Genomic DNA, 14,152 nt, shown 5'->3' with positions numbered 1-14,152 from the left:
TTTATCCTATTTTTCAAAAAAAATAAAACGATTTTGAAAGAAGCATGCTCCGATCCGAATAAGTCGAGAAAAGCAATTAGTTTCGTCTGGCCAGTTTTTCAGGCACAAAACTACAAGAGGGTTGCCCATCTTCTACCTTAACACCCAGTCACGACAGAGGATCACAATGCCTTGCGTAGTTGCGTTCTGATTTTGAACAATTACCGATTGTACCGTAGTACACTGTACATTTAGGCTTCCTTTGAAATGGAAAGATTTAAGGAATATCGATAAAATTGAATTAATTTTTACGGAGAATCCTGCACTCTAAAGAATTCATTAGTCACCCGTGCTAAATTTGAGTACTAGTGATATTTTAATTTGTAGTAAATGGTAGTGTATAGACCAATTTGTTGTATTTGACGCTAGTACATATGATAATATGATGTACGTATTATTCCCTTCATTTCAAAATATAAGACACCTCTTTATTTTGTTATGATAACCTACAATTAGGTATGTATAACTTTTTAAAGCAAAATTGATGTTGTTAGATTCATCTTAAAAATACTTTCGTATCACATGAATGATATATTATGGAAGCAACTATTTATCAAAACCGCCCTAATAAAATAAAATATGCACTATATTTTGAAATGAATAGAGTATTGCGATGTAGCACATCAACATCTTAAGGCCCAATTTAAAATTAGAGTATTCACCCGTTTGTTATACCGGTTACTTCATAATTACAGATATGAATAAAATATTTAACAAATAAACTTAGAACAATGAATCGATGAATGAATTTTCTCAAGAAAACACATATTTATAGTAGGTGTGGAGCAGTCCGCAACAATAATACTCCATCCGTTTCATATTATAAGTCGTTTAAATTTTTTTCTAGTCAAACTTCTTTCAGTTTGATCAAATTTATAGAAAACTATAATATTATCTGTCAGGGTTATAGAAACAACATACCTAATAGTAGTTGACTAAATCTCGACAGGACCCACCACATACCATGTCTTATACGGAAACAATCTGCAGATATAGGAGGAGTTCCGCATAAGAAAGGATGACTAAAGTTCTACATGGAAACGATAAGGACTACTATGATTGTATCCATATTGGTTTCCCTAATTCTACTTGGACAAGGGGACACCTATGGGTATAAATACAAGGCCCCCTAGGAGGAGAGGGGAGACACCCACCATAGAAGACACGGAATAATAGATCAAGACACAAGATCAACATACAAGCCAACATACGTCAAGACAAGCCACCGGATATCGACATCAGAGATATGTCTGGATCGACCCTATCCGGTACCTACAGAGGCCGGCCGTACGGATCTAGCGCTGTCTCTGATCTCGCCGGGCACAAACTCAAAGAGGAAGACTACCCTGTTGTCGACTACGAGTCAGAACTTCAGACCGCCATGTCGACAACAGTTAGATAGGCTACCCCAAATATTGTACTGGTGTGATTATAGTGAATAAGAGCAATACCGGCTTCGGCCAACATGATGCAGGGTTATTACCTGACAATTCAGGGGCCCGAACCTGTATAAAAATCCTCGTCCCTATCTCTTTTACCTAAGTCTCGCGTATATCCTAGTACCAACGATCCCCATACTATGCAAATACCGGAATCGCGACATCAAACATCGACATTATCTACAGTACAAAATAAACATATTATAAAAATATATTCAATTTTATATTTAATTAAACTAATTTAATATTCTAGATGTTGCTAAATTTTTTTAACAAACTTAGTCAAACCTAACAAAATTTAACTAGAAAAAAAAATCTAACAATTTATATTAAAGCATATATGAAAAGACATGGCCTAATGTCACATCTCTCTTTTATTTTCTTTTTCTTTTTAAGGAAACATCTTGTTTTCTCTCTTTCGTCCTTACGCGACGATTCCGTGCAGCTAAACAGCACAGCATGCAAAACTTATGATGGTCTCAGAGGAAAAAAAAAACTGCGGGATTAGGCGATTAGCTAAGGCCTTAGTTCCCAAACAAAAAATTTTCACCCTATCACATCGAATATTTAGATACATATATAGAATATTAAATATAGACAAATAAAAAACTAATTATATACACAGATTGCATGTAAATGCGAGACGAATCTTTTAAGTCTAATTGTGCCATGATTTGACAAAGTAGTGCTACGGTAAACATTTGCTAATTATGGATTAATTAGGCTTAATAAATTCGTCTCATAGTTTCCAAGAAAAATCTGTAATTTGTTTTGTTATTAGTGCACGCTTAATATTTCAAATATATGTCTATATATCTGATGTGACACGTCAAAATTTTTCGCTTGCGAACTAAACAAGATCTTAATAAAAAAATAGATTTAGCTTAGTATTCCCTCCGTCCCCTAATATAAGGGATTTTGACATTTTATTTGTACTATTTGACCATTCGTCTTATTTAAAAAATTTTAGAACTATTATTTATTTTTTGTGACTTACTTTATTATCCAAAGTACTTTAAACACAACTTTTCGTGTTTTATATTTGCACAAATTTTTCGAATAAAATGAGTGGTCAAACGTAAAAAAAAATAGTGAATATCCCTTATACTAGTGTACGAAGGGAGTAGTATGTCTCAGATCAGGGAATATGGAAAGGAACGAAACAGGGGGCATACCCAGAATTATAGATGTAAGTGGGTAGTCTCGCTACCCGTATAAAAAACCTGTTTGCTAGTTTATTTTCCATATGCTAGTACAAAATTTAGAAGAGAAAATAAACTATAAATAAGAAATAAGATAAACAGGCAAAAACCCGCTTGTCTGTCCTGCTTGCATCCCTACCCAGAATAAAATTTTAGCCACACCATACAGGTTGGACCGTACGGTGCTGTGGACACACCACATGGAGTAGGTAAAAGATTCATGCTCCCTCCGTCCTAAAAAAAAAGCAAACCTAGGTTTCCGTGTCCAACTTTGACTGTCTGTCTTATATGAAATTTTTTTATAATTCGTATTTTCATTATTGTTAGATGATAAAACTTAATTAATATTTTATGCGTGACTTGTCTTTTTTATTTTTTTCATAATTTTTTTAAATAAGACGGACGGTCAAATGTTGGGTACGGAAAACAGGGTTTGTCTTTTTTTTGGGACGGAGGGAGTAGAGTAATAGATTCGTAGAATAGTCTTATTGTCAGTTTATATCATCTCTTTGTCTCATAAAAAACTAATATAGTATTGGATGTGACACATTCTAATGTAAGTGTACAACGAATCTAGACATGTATCTGTCCATATTTATTGTAATAGTATGTGTCCTAGATTTACTTTTTTTTTTTACAGAGGGAGTATGACAATTGATAAGTTGTTGTCCTTCCAATACATTAGTAGTACTCCTACTCCCTACAAACAGAAAAAGATACAAATAAGGTGGTGTTTGGATCCAGGGACTTAACTTTAGTCTCTATATTTAGACACTAATTTAGAGTATTAAATATAGACTACTTATAAAACTAATTACATAAATGAAAGCTAATTCGCAAGATAAATTTTTTAACCCTAATTAATCTATAATTAGAGAATGTTTACTGTAGCATCACATAGGCTAATCATGGATTAATTAGACTCAATAGATTCGTCTCGCGAATTAGTCCAAAATTATGGATGGGTTTTATTAATAGTCTACGTTTAATATTTATAATTAGTGTTCAAACATTCGATGTGATAGGGACTTAAAAGTTTTAGTCCCATCTAAACAGGGTCTAAAACATGTGGATGGCGGATCTGTGCAATGGTCCTTAAACCGGTATGTCGAGTTATTTTTTTTATTTTGGAGAACATGTTAGTAGTAATATTTAGTATGCCAAGAGTTATGATCATGCGTTGTATATGCATATACATTTGCTAATACATCCATTCAGTTTGTAATCCGAACAAAAAATCATTCAGTTTCTATTCCAAAAATAATCGTTCAGTTTGTATCAAACCACGAAGCAAATAACTAAGCAGCATGAAAGGCTAAAAGCCTTAAAAGCAAGAAGCAAATAAATACCAATAAAATAACCCGTCGGTGTGCCTGTTTGCCTGGCCGAGGGGCAACTAACTCAGATCTGCAGACCTACGCTCCCCTCCCGCTTAAGGTCTTTGGGAGTTTAACTATCTGAAAAACAGTAGGTGAGAGAAGTTAACCGGTGAGAATTTGATGAAGCTGATAAACCCAACGTCTGTATTATAGTTTATTTTCTTAATTCTATAATTACAGTTTTTCAAAATATGAATGAAAATATTTACTATTTGGGAGCTTCTGACAACTGAAGATTCTAGAAGAAGCGGCTGCTGTCAAAAACTTCCCTAAACATGCCCTTACTTCCCACACTACCGCCGTGCTGCCTCACACTTGCTCTTTGTGGCGCACGGGCCACTCGCTAGGCCGCCGAAAGACAAACCTAGATAAACTTTACCATTTATTGGTAAAGTTAAAGATTAGCACTAACAATTTTGGGTAAGATCAAAATGTGGATATGGTGTTTAGTTTGATGTTTGTGAGTGGAAGATTTTAGAATTACCAAATATTGGTAGGGTTTGGTAAGGCTACAATGATAAAATTTTGTTTAGTTTATTACCCTTACCAAAAATTTGAAAATGCTAAAAATTGATAAGGTTTAGGGCCCTTTTAAATTGCAGGGTTGAGAAAAACGTAGGAATAGGAAAAATACAGGATTCTGATAGGAATGAAAGTGTAAAACATAGGATAGCAAAACACACGAAAAATACATGAATGGTCGTTTGATTGGAGCGTAGGAAAAACGCAGGAAATAAATGAGAGAGATAGATTCAAAGGAAATTTTTCAAAAAGTTAGAGCCCTTACTAAATTTTCTCTAAAATCTCTATAGAATTAAAATTCTCTAAAATTCCTATGTTTTTCCCCTTATTTTGTCGAAGAAGTGAAATAAGCCCTTAGCTCCTCCGCCGTTGCTCCTGCTTTGGTCGGCCGAGAGCCCGAGAGTATTATGCCGCTTCGCACGGCCTGGGGCTTACCCAGTTGGTGGCAGGTTGATTAGGCGGTGTAGGCTGGCCTCTGAACCAGCCCACATAAAGACCACGTCCCTCATGACAAGATGACTTGTGTCGTAGTGGGCTTAAACTTGTGAATAGCATTTGGAGTTTTGGGCCCTCGGCAGTAAAAACTAGGCCATCGGCCGAACATGAAGGAAAAAGTACACCGAAGATCCCTCAACTTGTCATCGAGTTACAAAATCGTCTCCTAATCACAAAACCAGATATCTAACATCCCTCAACTTACAAAACCGTTCACTTTAGGTCCTTAGGTGATTTTAACCCCAGTTTTATCCGACGTGGCGGCTGAGTCATTGTGGGATCCACGTGGTCCCCACATGTCAGGGTGTCCACGTCAACCCCCTCTATTTCCCCTCTTATCTCCCTTCCTCCTCTCTCTCTCTCACCTCTCTGTGCAGACTGGTCAACGGGTGGGGAGGAGGCTGGCGGGAGAGGAGGCGTCGGCTGCCGGCGACGGCCTGTGGCTCGTGGAATTTTAATGGCGGTCGGTTTCACCTCGGTGAGCATGTGGCGTGGCCTGGGGCCATAGCCCGGCGCCGCCGTGGCCGTGGCGGCAGGCTGCATCGTGGGGTGGCCGGCGCTTGAGCTGCTGGAGCATGGCGGCGACGACTGGATTCCGACCTTGCCCAGCTCAAGGCTCAGCCTCGTGCTCGCCATCTCCGTCTCGTCCTCCTGCTCGCCCTTTGCCGTCGCCTCCTGCCGACATAGCACAAACCAAAATCAAGCCCAAGGCGTTCGATGCGCATGTGCCAGCCAGCGGTAGTCAAGATTGTCGCACGGATTTACTACTACTCACCTACGTGGCGTGCGGCGGTGGCGAGGCCTCGTGTTGTCCGGGTGTGGCACCGGCCATGTCAGCGAGCGCCATGGTGGTGTCGAGCTGAGCAGATTGAGCGCCATGGCGGCATCAAGTCTTGGAGCATCCTGAGCGCGGTGAGTGGATTGACGGTGATGGTGGCGGTGTATTGGGGGAGGCACATCGGAGCGGACCCTGTGCCAGGCAGTGGCTGGGTTGACGATGTAGGTCTGCTAAGTGCCCAAGGAGGGCGGGGAAGGGATGACCCAATCACTGGGGGAGAGGAGCGGGGAATCGAAGGCGGTGCCGAGGGCGTGGTCCTGGTCGACCCCCTCGTAGCCTGCAACGGCGGCGGGGAGGGGAGGGCAAACGGGGTAGACACCCTCGACATGGTTGAGGTCAGAGGGGTTGATGGGGGCGACCAGCATCCGCACGCACACATCGCGGTCGCCGATCTCTGCCGGCGGCAGCCTAGCCACCCTGAGGACTTTGTTGGGGCGGGCCGTGGTGATCGTAGAGGACGGCTATGGTGGGCGGGGACATAGAGGTGGAGGTGGAGAGGCGTCTTGCCCTCGCTGTCGTCGTTGATGCCACGACAACGACATTGCCTCTGCCCGTCTCGGCGCAGGTAGAGACGGCGCCGCTGTCGCTGGCTGTGGATGACGTCGTCATTGCCGTCACTGCAGCCGTGTCGCCCGTCGCTAGCCGTGGGCCGCCGATGCCCTCCTCTCCTGCCTTGCCCCTCCTAGTGCAAGAGCTCGCCCGCCGCCACCCCCGTTCCTCTCGGGCCGCCGTCCCTGACCTCCTCCCCGCTGCGTCGACGAAGCTACCGCAATCCATGATGCACAGGGGAAAAAATGAGAGAGGAAGGGAGAGAAGAGGGGAATGAGAGAGTGTGCGCTGACGTGGCATCCTGACATGTGGGGCCCACGTGGGTCCCACGCTGACTCTGCCGCCATGTAGGATAAAACCGGGATTAAAACCACCAAAGGATCTATTGTAACCGATTTTAATTAGTTGAGGGATATCTGGTTTTACACTTGGGGGACGATTTTGTAACTAGATGACAAATTGAGGGACGTTCGGTGTACTTTTCGGAACATGAATTGATTCCCCAAGTACTTTGCTTAATAGACGGCTTTCATCGTTTCACGTGTGATTGTTTTTCACTGTCCTTACCATTTCAACATTTTTTTGGGGTCAAGCCTCGCAGTTGTAGGTTACTGTTAGATATAAGATATATTTAGGGAGCTTCTAGTGGTTATAATTTCTCTCAGAATCAACAGCTATTCTAAACAATCTAACTTTTGGTTCAATTTCTAAGAAACTATAATAACATAATCCAAAAATTAAACTTTACGCTAAAATTTAGTTTCTTTTCATATTCTCTAGCTGATTTTTTTACAATAGTTTCTTAAAATCTAAAGCTCCCCTAGTCACAGAAATAAAGATGTACTACTGTACAATAATTCTGTTACTTGGTGCAAGCTGAATTGGAACTGTCTGGTTTTACATCATTACAGTAGGGCAGTTTTCTCTTGACATTACACCATTAGCAAATTGGACATCTGAAATTGATAATACTGATGTCCAAATTCTCAAGACTGGCCAAAGGATCCATAAAATGAAATACTTTGGTAGTATGTACATGTGTTAGAAATTAAAGTGCAGGGGAAAGCTAGCTAAAGTTACAAAAGTACTAGCAAAAGTTGAAATGGTAAATAGCAAAAGTTTTGGCATTACAAAAGTACTAGTTGGTTTAGATGCATCCTAAACTTTTGACATTCTAGCACTTTTTGGTGGAGAGAGAGAGTGGTCCCAAAGTACTTTTTGGCACAATTCGCTACTATGGATTAGCAAATGGCAAATGACAAATTGCCAACTCCAACTTTTACTACTAGTGTTTAGATCTAAAATGACAAAAAATACTTCAAAATAGCAAATCTTTTATCATTTTAGAGGATCTAAACAGTGCCTTAATTCAGCCTCCAGCAACACAGCTAGTGAGACAAACTCTCCTTATCCCTTTTTTATCAACCATATCTTTTGAACCTCACAATACCAAAAAAAAAAAGTGTAAGCATACATGTACTGTCTCAGAGGCCCAAATGAAAACAAAGTGGATAATATCTCCCTACCATACGACCCACACCCTTCTCTCCAACCTCAAGAAAACTATCTCTACTCCTCACTTTCAGTCTCACTTGCACTATCACTCCCCTCCACTTCGCTCGCCATGGCCACCCTCGCCAAGCACCTCATCCTGTGCTCCACCGCCACTAGCTCCTCCTCGTCTGCCTCGTCCCCCACCTCGGCGCGCCGCCGCGGGACGGCGTCGCAGGCGGACGCGGCGGCGGCGGCGGGGGAGAGGCACCAGCGCGGCGGGCCGCAGTCCGCGACGCGCCGGCTCGCGGTCGCCGCGTCGACGGCGCTGGCTGCGACGGCGGCGCTGTCGGCGCGGCGCCCCGCGGCGCCTCCCCCGGCCATGGCGGCGGAGGCGGCCGCGGTGCCGCCCCCGCCGCCGGGGCCCGGGACGGTGCCGAGGTGGGGCACGAGGTCGTACGTCAGGGAGCGGTTCTTCGAGCCCGGGCTGACCGCCGAGGAGGCCGCGGCGCGCATCCGGCAGACGGCGGAGGGGATGCGCACGCTGCGGCCCATGCTGGAGACCATGTCGTGGAAGTACGTGCTGTTCTACGTGCGCCTCAAGTCCAAGTACCTCGACCTCGACCTCACCACCGCCATGTTCGGCGTCCCCGAGGCCCGCCGCGCCGACTACGTCCGCGTCGCCAACGAGCTCGTCGATAACATGACCGAGGTCAGTCTCGTCTACTATACATTCCCAAATGAAATTAAGCTAACTTAATACGGATTATTGACGATTAATTTTTTTACTCGTTAATTACGGTGATTAACTCGTTTAGCTACTGCAAAAACAAGTGCTAATTCTAATGTGCTGTGCAGTTCGATCGGTTCGTGCGGACGCCCAAGGTGTACGAGTCGTACCTCTACTACGAGAAGACTCTCAAGTCTCTGGATGACGTGACAGAGTTCCTAGCTTGATTGTAAATATATCCTATATAGGTCTATATATAGGAACTTAATAATGTACTACTGTCGTCTTGAATTTGTAATCAAATTTTAAGTTCGTTAATTAATCGGAGAAAACGTGAGTATCATACACATATACGCATAATGTGTGTTGCTATGTTGCGTCAACAAACATTTGTGAATTTAAGAAAACAAATGGTATTGTGCAACACATCTCACAAATTCGGAAGTAAATAAGGATGATACAGTGACACACGTATCGATCAGGCGCGCCTCGCCAGCGAGAGCGCGGAGAGGAAGACGAGGGCGACGAGCACGACGGCGGCGGCGAACGAGCCGACGAGCGACGCCGTGATGCGCTGGCAGAAGGAGGTGAACTGCTGGCAGATCCCGAGCCAGTTGGCCCGTGCGCTGCCCCTGTGCGCCAGGTACACGATCGCCGCCGCCGCCGACGCGCTGGCCGTCAGCAGCGCAAGCATCACCTGCATGTCATTCGTTTCTCAGTACAAACACGCACGTAAGGCTCGAGCGAGCCAGTAGTAAAAGCTGCAGCCGTCAGAAGCTACCGTGTCGAGAAATGCCAGGATGGCGCGGCTGCTCCTCGCCCCGGGCCTGACGACGTGCACGACGGACGCCGGCAGCGACAGCACGAGGTACGCGCACACCACCGAGCTCGCCACCACGAAGAACCTGCACACATGTGTACATATCGATAACACGTCTTCCGTTGTCATCTGCACATCGCGACGGCTGCAGCTAGCTAGCTTAGATCGTACTACACGCTTACATTAACGTTGGGAGGTCGCTGTACTCCGCCCTGAACCGGACGAACGGCGCGGCGAAGGGGAGCGTCTCACTCGTGGTGGCCATGGCGATGGCGCTGCCGGCCGTGCCGCCGATGGCGACGAACCGGAGGACGAGGTCGGCGACCGACAGGACCAGGCTGACGCCGGACGACCTCATCGGCGGCGGGAGGTGGGGAGGAGGATGATGAGCCTTGTAGGTGGGTGTGGATGGTTCACCGTCCTCGATCTCTTCACCTGCTTCCATCGTGGTGAACCGGCGACCTTGAGCCTTTCGATTGCCAATAATCTTATTTTCGCATCTCCCATAGAAACTCCCTGACGTAATGGCATGGTTAGGCGTGTTGATTTTTCAAGCCGCGGCCCGATTGTTAAAAGATCACATCTGACCCTGCTTTTGCTGGTTTACTTCTCCAAGTAGCATAAAGTTACTGAATATATATATATTGAGTTCTTGCGACGGTCTCAGTTGTTAAATGATGCAATTGCTTTACTTTGATGAACTGATAGTGAAGTAGGTTGCATGTTGAGATCAGCAGAATGGAGAGTGGGCAACTGCTGAAGAATGCCACACGGAACCAAATTTATGCTTCAGTAAATGGGCAAGCCGCTATCGGTGTGCAATCGCCGCCCGCCTTTTTAATTGACAACCATCCCCAGACTTGAAGCTGATTACTCTGGTAACAAAAAATTAAAAATTATTACGGAATAAAGTGGGTTGGTTTTAATCAGTATAAACTTTAATCCATTCCCAGTGCACTTTCTTAATAAGAGTTTCAATCTTATTAAATAAGATGACATATATATAAACTCTGTCAAGTCTTGTCCCTGATTAAATCGCCTCGCACAACCTCATAATCGGATATAATGGCTCCTCCATCTTCAAAAACTAGAGCAAATCGAGTCTCTCGGTAGTTTGGATAGCGTTTTCATACTATGTGACGCTCATGAGACCCACATGTCAGTGAGAAAAAAAATAATAGCCCTACATATCTATCATCTTGATCTCATTTTTTCTTTTTCCTCACCACTCTCTCCCCTCTCTCTCTTTTATGTTAAGTTCTCTCTCTCGCCAGGTGGCGGCAGTGGCTAGCGGGAGCTCGCAGCTGGAGAGCTCCTCCCAATGCGTGCCACGGCTGGCGACTCCTCCACTTGCGATCAGCCGGTCTCCTCCATAGCCACCCAATCCCTCCTCCAAAACCACCTACCAAGCATCCGCTTCATCTCCTCGGGCACCTGGAACACCGCCTCTGCTGAGCTCCACGGCCGCGGGCACCTCGTCAGCCTTGACTGCACCGACCACATGGTAGCACTGACATCCATCAATGCGACGTCCGCCTCTATCAATAGGATGGCTTGCATGAGGACGTCCAGGGTCGGCGGCGACGTAGGGTAACAGAACGATTGCATGTTGTTCTTGAGCAGGGTGAGGTCGGGAATACGGAGGGAGGCCTCGAGGAACTCGGTGATTAATCTTGTGGAGACGAAGACACAGAAGATAGATGTAGATGGGGTAACAAGGGCAGCGTGCTGCTGCCGCTGACTTCCGTCCCCTCCACGCTTGTCTCACTGCTGCGGCCACACCTCCAACCGTGTTGCTGCCATCAGCCTCCGCCGCTGTCGACCGCATGCTCTAGGTGGCCATCATGCCGTGAGGTCAAGGTACCCTCGCCGCCATGGGAGCACTCCCCATCTTGTCCTCTACCGCCGCGACGGACCACGACCACTCCCTCTCCTCCGACGGCAGCGACGCATCGAGGCATGTCAAGATTGAGAAGGAGATTTACCTGCCACTTACATGTGGGACCCATTTGTATTTTCAATTTCTTTGATAAGCTATCACATCAGCACACTTTAAACTTGCCAACATGCCACGTCAGCAGAAACCACTATTCAAATAGCCGAATTAGTTGATTTGAACCTTTTTTTTAGTTGAAGGAAGTGTTATACCCGGTTTCGCGGTTGAGAGATGTGATTCAACCAAGGCAAAAGATGAGAGAGGTAAAATAAACTTATTGCAAAATAGAAGGATGACGCCACGACGGCCGCTGCGTGTGTAGAAATAACGCAAGTAAAAGGCTATTGCAACTCGGGTGCTGCCACAGCTCATCTACCAGGTCTACACATTTACCCAAACCAAGAGATCGCGCTCCTCTGACGTAAAGTCAGAGAGACATGGGTCACTGACATATGGGTCCAACCTTTGTGGGTCCCACATGGCAGGGACAATGTCCCTCTAACTTTACTTAAAGAGGAGACTCATCCCAACCAAGGTATTCGTAATAGGCGAGAAGTCACATTTGCACAGCTGCCATGGATCACCAACGCATTTGTGGTACATGGATCTGATGCTGCAGTTGCACACTAGCATCCGCATAATACTTTTACTTGCACCAATCAAGTACACGCTCTACTGAATTTGATGATCAAATTACCCTGTCCTTTTTACCAGAGAGCAGTACATCGCCGATGAGCCTCTCAAGGTTGGCGAGCGACCGTCCCCTCGCTCGAGCGGCGGCCTCCTTCCACTCCGCCGCCCTCCTCCTCATCTCCTTCCCCTTCTCCCCTCCTCCCATGGCCTCCCTGATCCTCCCCTCCACCGCCTCCCGCCGCACGCTGTCCCCCACCTCCATCGCCACGCCCCACTCCACGCACTTGTACCGGCAGTTGGTCTGCTGCTCGGCGAAGAACGGCCAGCACAGCATCGGCACGCCGCCGGACAGCGCCTCCACCGTCGAGTTCCACCCGCTGTGCGTCAGGAACAACCCCACCGCCGGGTGCCGCAGCACCGCCTCCTGGTCGCACCAGCTCGCCACGAGCCCCCTCCCCTTCGTCGCCTCCGTGAACTCCCGCGGCAGCGCCGCCTCCGCGGCGGTGGCGGCGGCGGTCCTCGTCACGACGTCCGGCCTGACGATCCAGAGGAAGTCGTGGCCACTGCCGGCGAGCCCCCACGCGAACTCCTCCAGCTCGTGGCCGCTCATCACCGTCACGCTCCCGTAGTTCACGTACACCACCGACCGGGGATTCCTCCCGTCGAGCCACCGGAGGCAGGCGTCGTCTTCCCTCCAGAGGCTGGGGCTGATGTCGTCGAGGGGCCCGCCCGGCGGGATCTGCTCCGTGAGGAACGCGAGCGGGCCGACGGTGTAGATGGCCGGGGTGATGGCGCGCATGGCGTCCAGCGCCGGCCGCTCCAGCTCGTCGAACGTGTTGAGGACCACGGCGTCCGCCTCCTCCGCGCGCTCCACCTGCCGCAGCTGGAACGTCATCAGGATGTCGTTGCGGTCCGTGGTGCGGAGGAAGGTGGGGAAGTCCTTGAGCCGCATGTGCTTGCTCATCCCCGGCGCCCAGTCCACCGCCATGTCCATGAACCCGTTCGTCAGCTGCTCTTCCCCTGCTCGATCGCCAAGCAGAGCAATCTGATGAAGACGAATCGACGACACGATTCGTATATTGAAAAATTCAAGAAATGATCAGACCTTTGAGGGGAATGATGCCCATGTCGATGAGCAGGCGGAAGTTGCGGTAGCCCATGTAGCCGCAGGCGCTGGCCGTCCAGAAGAGCGCGCACGGCACGCCGAGCTCCGCCGCGGCGTCGAGGCTGAAGCCCATGAGGTGGTCGGCCACGACGCAGGTGACCGGCGGCGCGGCGTCGTCGTCGTCAGGCGCCAAGCGGTTGTTGAGGTCGGCGAGCAGCTTCCTGAAGTGGGGGAGGCAGGTGGTCATGGTGGAGTAGCTGAGCGACGGCGGGTCCTGCGTGGCGTCGGCGTCGGACGGCGGCAGGCCGTCCGGGATGGTGGCGAAGCGGAACCCCGGGATTCCGGCCGCGGCGGCGGCGCCGCGGGAGCGGACGAGGCGGCGGTGGTTGTACTCGGTGCTGACGAAGGTGACGTGGAAGCCCCTGGAGTGGAGGATCTTGGCCAGCTTCATCATCGGCGTGATGTGCCCCTGCGCCGGGAACGGCAAGCACACGGCGTGCGGCTGCATCTCGCTCATTCTCTGCTACTCCTTGCTGTGTTCTGCAAAAAATTTGCGAATGATGGAGTGGAGAGGTAGGCAAGCAACAACGGCGAAATTCGGGCTGATCGTTGACTGGTTCCAAGATTTTGGGTTGTTTATTCACCTCAATGTTGAATGAAGAAAAATGGAGCCTGAAGGCCAGCAAAAGTCAGCATAACTCCACCTCATCGCGCGCAAGCGACAATTTTTTTTTTAATTCATGATCAGGCCAGCATTCACGAGTTGGGACTTGGGACTGAGGCTGCTGTCTTAAGTGGGATTGGATTACACTAAACTTCCATTTAACAGGAGCACACACTTCTTATACTCTTAAACTATCTATCTATCTATCTATCTTCTATTATTATATACTAAAAGTCCATTAAACTTTCTACAAACGCTCTCAAGCCGCCACGTGGCATCCTAAAAATATTCTTGAGTCGCCACGTGGCAC

The 14,152-nt window shown here is 47.4% G+C and overlaps 3 protein-coding genes across 3 annotated transcripts; 1 reads left to right on the top strand and 2 right to left on the bottom strand.

Annotated features, from left to right (window-relative positions):
* The first annotated feature begins 7,969 nt into the window (after nucleotides 1-7,969).
* Nucleotides 7,970-9,036, top strand: LOC4329766 (photosynthetic NDH subunit of lumenal location 2, chloroplastic). The gene is made up of 2 exons (NM_001428266.1): nucleotides 7,970-8,666; nucleotides 8,813-9,036. The coding sequence occupies exons 1-2, from the start codon at nucleotides 8,088-8,090 to the stop codon at nucleotides 8,909-8,911; spliced, it is 678 nt and encodes a 225-aa protein (NP_001415195.1). The 5' UTR covers nucleotides 7,970-8,087; the 3' UTR covers nucleotides 8,912-9,036.
* Nucleotides 9,003-10,043, bottom strand: LOC107275846 (casparian strip membrane protein 5). The gene is made up of 3 exons (XM_015768900.3): nucleotides 9,687-10,043; nucleotides 9,466-9,589; nucleotides 9,003-9,381 (listed from the first exon to the last, which is right to left on the bottom strand). Exons 1-3 carry the CDS (start codon nucleotides 9,947-9,949, stop codon nucleotides 9,163-9,165), a joined length of 606 nt encoding a protein of 201 aa, XP_015624386.1. The 5' UTR covers nucleotides 9,950-10,043; the 3' UTR covers nucleotides 9,003-9,162.
* A 1,943-nt stretch (nucleotides 10,044-11,986) lies between these two features.
* Nucleotides 11,987-13,835, bottom strand: LOC4329765 (7-deoxyloganetin glucosyltransferase). The gene is made up of 2 exons (NM_001428265.1): nucleotides 13,179-13,835; nucleotides 11,987-13,093 (listed from the first exon to the last, which is right to left on the bottom strand). The coding sequence occupies exons 1-2, from the start codon at nucleotides 13,693-13,695 to the stop codon at nucleotides 12,129-12,131; spliced, it is 1,482 nt and encodes a 493-aa protein (NP_001415194.1). The 5' UTR covers nucleotides 13,696-13,835; the 3' UTR covers nucleotides 11,987-12,128.
* Between the last annotated feature and the right edge of the window lie 317 nt (nucleotides 13,836-14,152).

The sequence above is a fragment of the Oryza sativa genome, chromosome 2 (assembly GCF_034140825.1).
Source record: "Oryza sativa Japonica Group chromosome 2, ASM3414082v1".
NCBI lineage: Eukaryota > Viridiplantae > Streptophyta > Magnoliopsida > Poales > Poaceae > Oryza > Oryza sativa.
The sequence above is the reverse complement of the archived record's forward strand: the minus strand, read 5'-3'. Positions and strand labels throughout refer to the sequence as shown.

What these genes read in the sequence shown, in the direction of transcription:
- LOC107275846 (XM_015768900.3), bottom strand. Translation starts at nt 9,949, where the DNA reads ATGGAAGCAGGTGAAGAGATCGAGGACGGTGAACCATCCACACCCACC. An exon ending in AGCGACCTCCCAACGTTAAT is followed by an intron (nt 9,590 to 9,686) that starts GTAAGCGTGTAG and finishes ACATGTGTGCAG; the next exon opens with GTTCTTCGTGGTGGCGAGCT. An exon ending in TCCTGGCATTTCTCGACACG is followed by an intron (nt 9,382 to 9,465) that starts GTAGCTTCTGAC and finishes AATGACATGCAG; the next exon opens with GTGATGCTTGCGCTGCTGAC.
- LOC4329766 (NM_001428266.1), top strand. Translation starts at nt 8,088, where the DNA reads ATGGCCACCCTCGCCAAGCACCTCATCCTGTGCTCCACCGCCACTAGC. An exon ending in TCGTCGATAACATGACCGAG is followed by an intron (nt 8,667 to 8,812) that starts GTCAGTCTCGTC and finishes TGTGCTGTGCAG; the next exon opens with TTCGATCGGTTCGTGCGGAC.
- LOC4329765 (NM_001428265.1), bottom strand. Translation starts at nt 13,695, where the DNA reads ATGAGCGAGATGCAGCCGCACGCCGTGTGCTTGCCGTTCCCGGCGCAG. An exon ending in GGGCATCATTCCCCTCAAAG is followed by an intron (nt 13,094 to 13,178) that starts GTCTGATCATTT and finishes GCGATCGAGCAG; the next exon opens with GGGAAGAGCAGCTGACGAAC.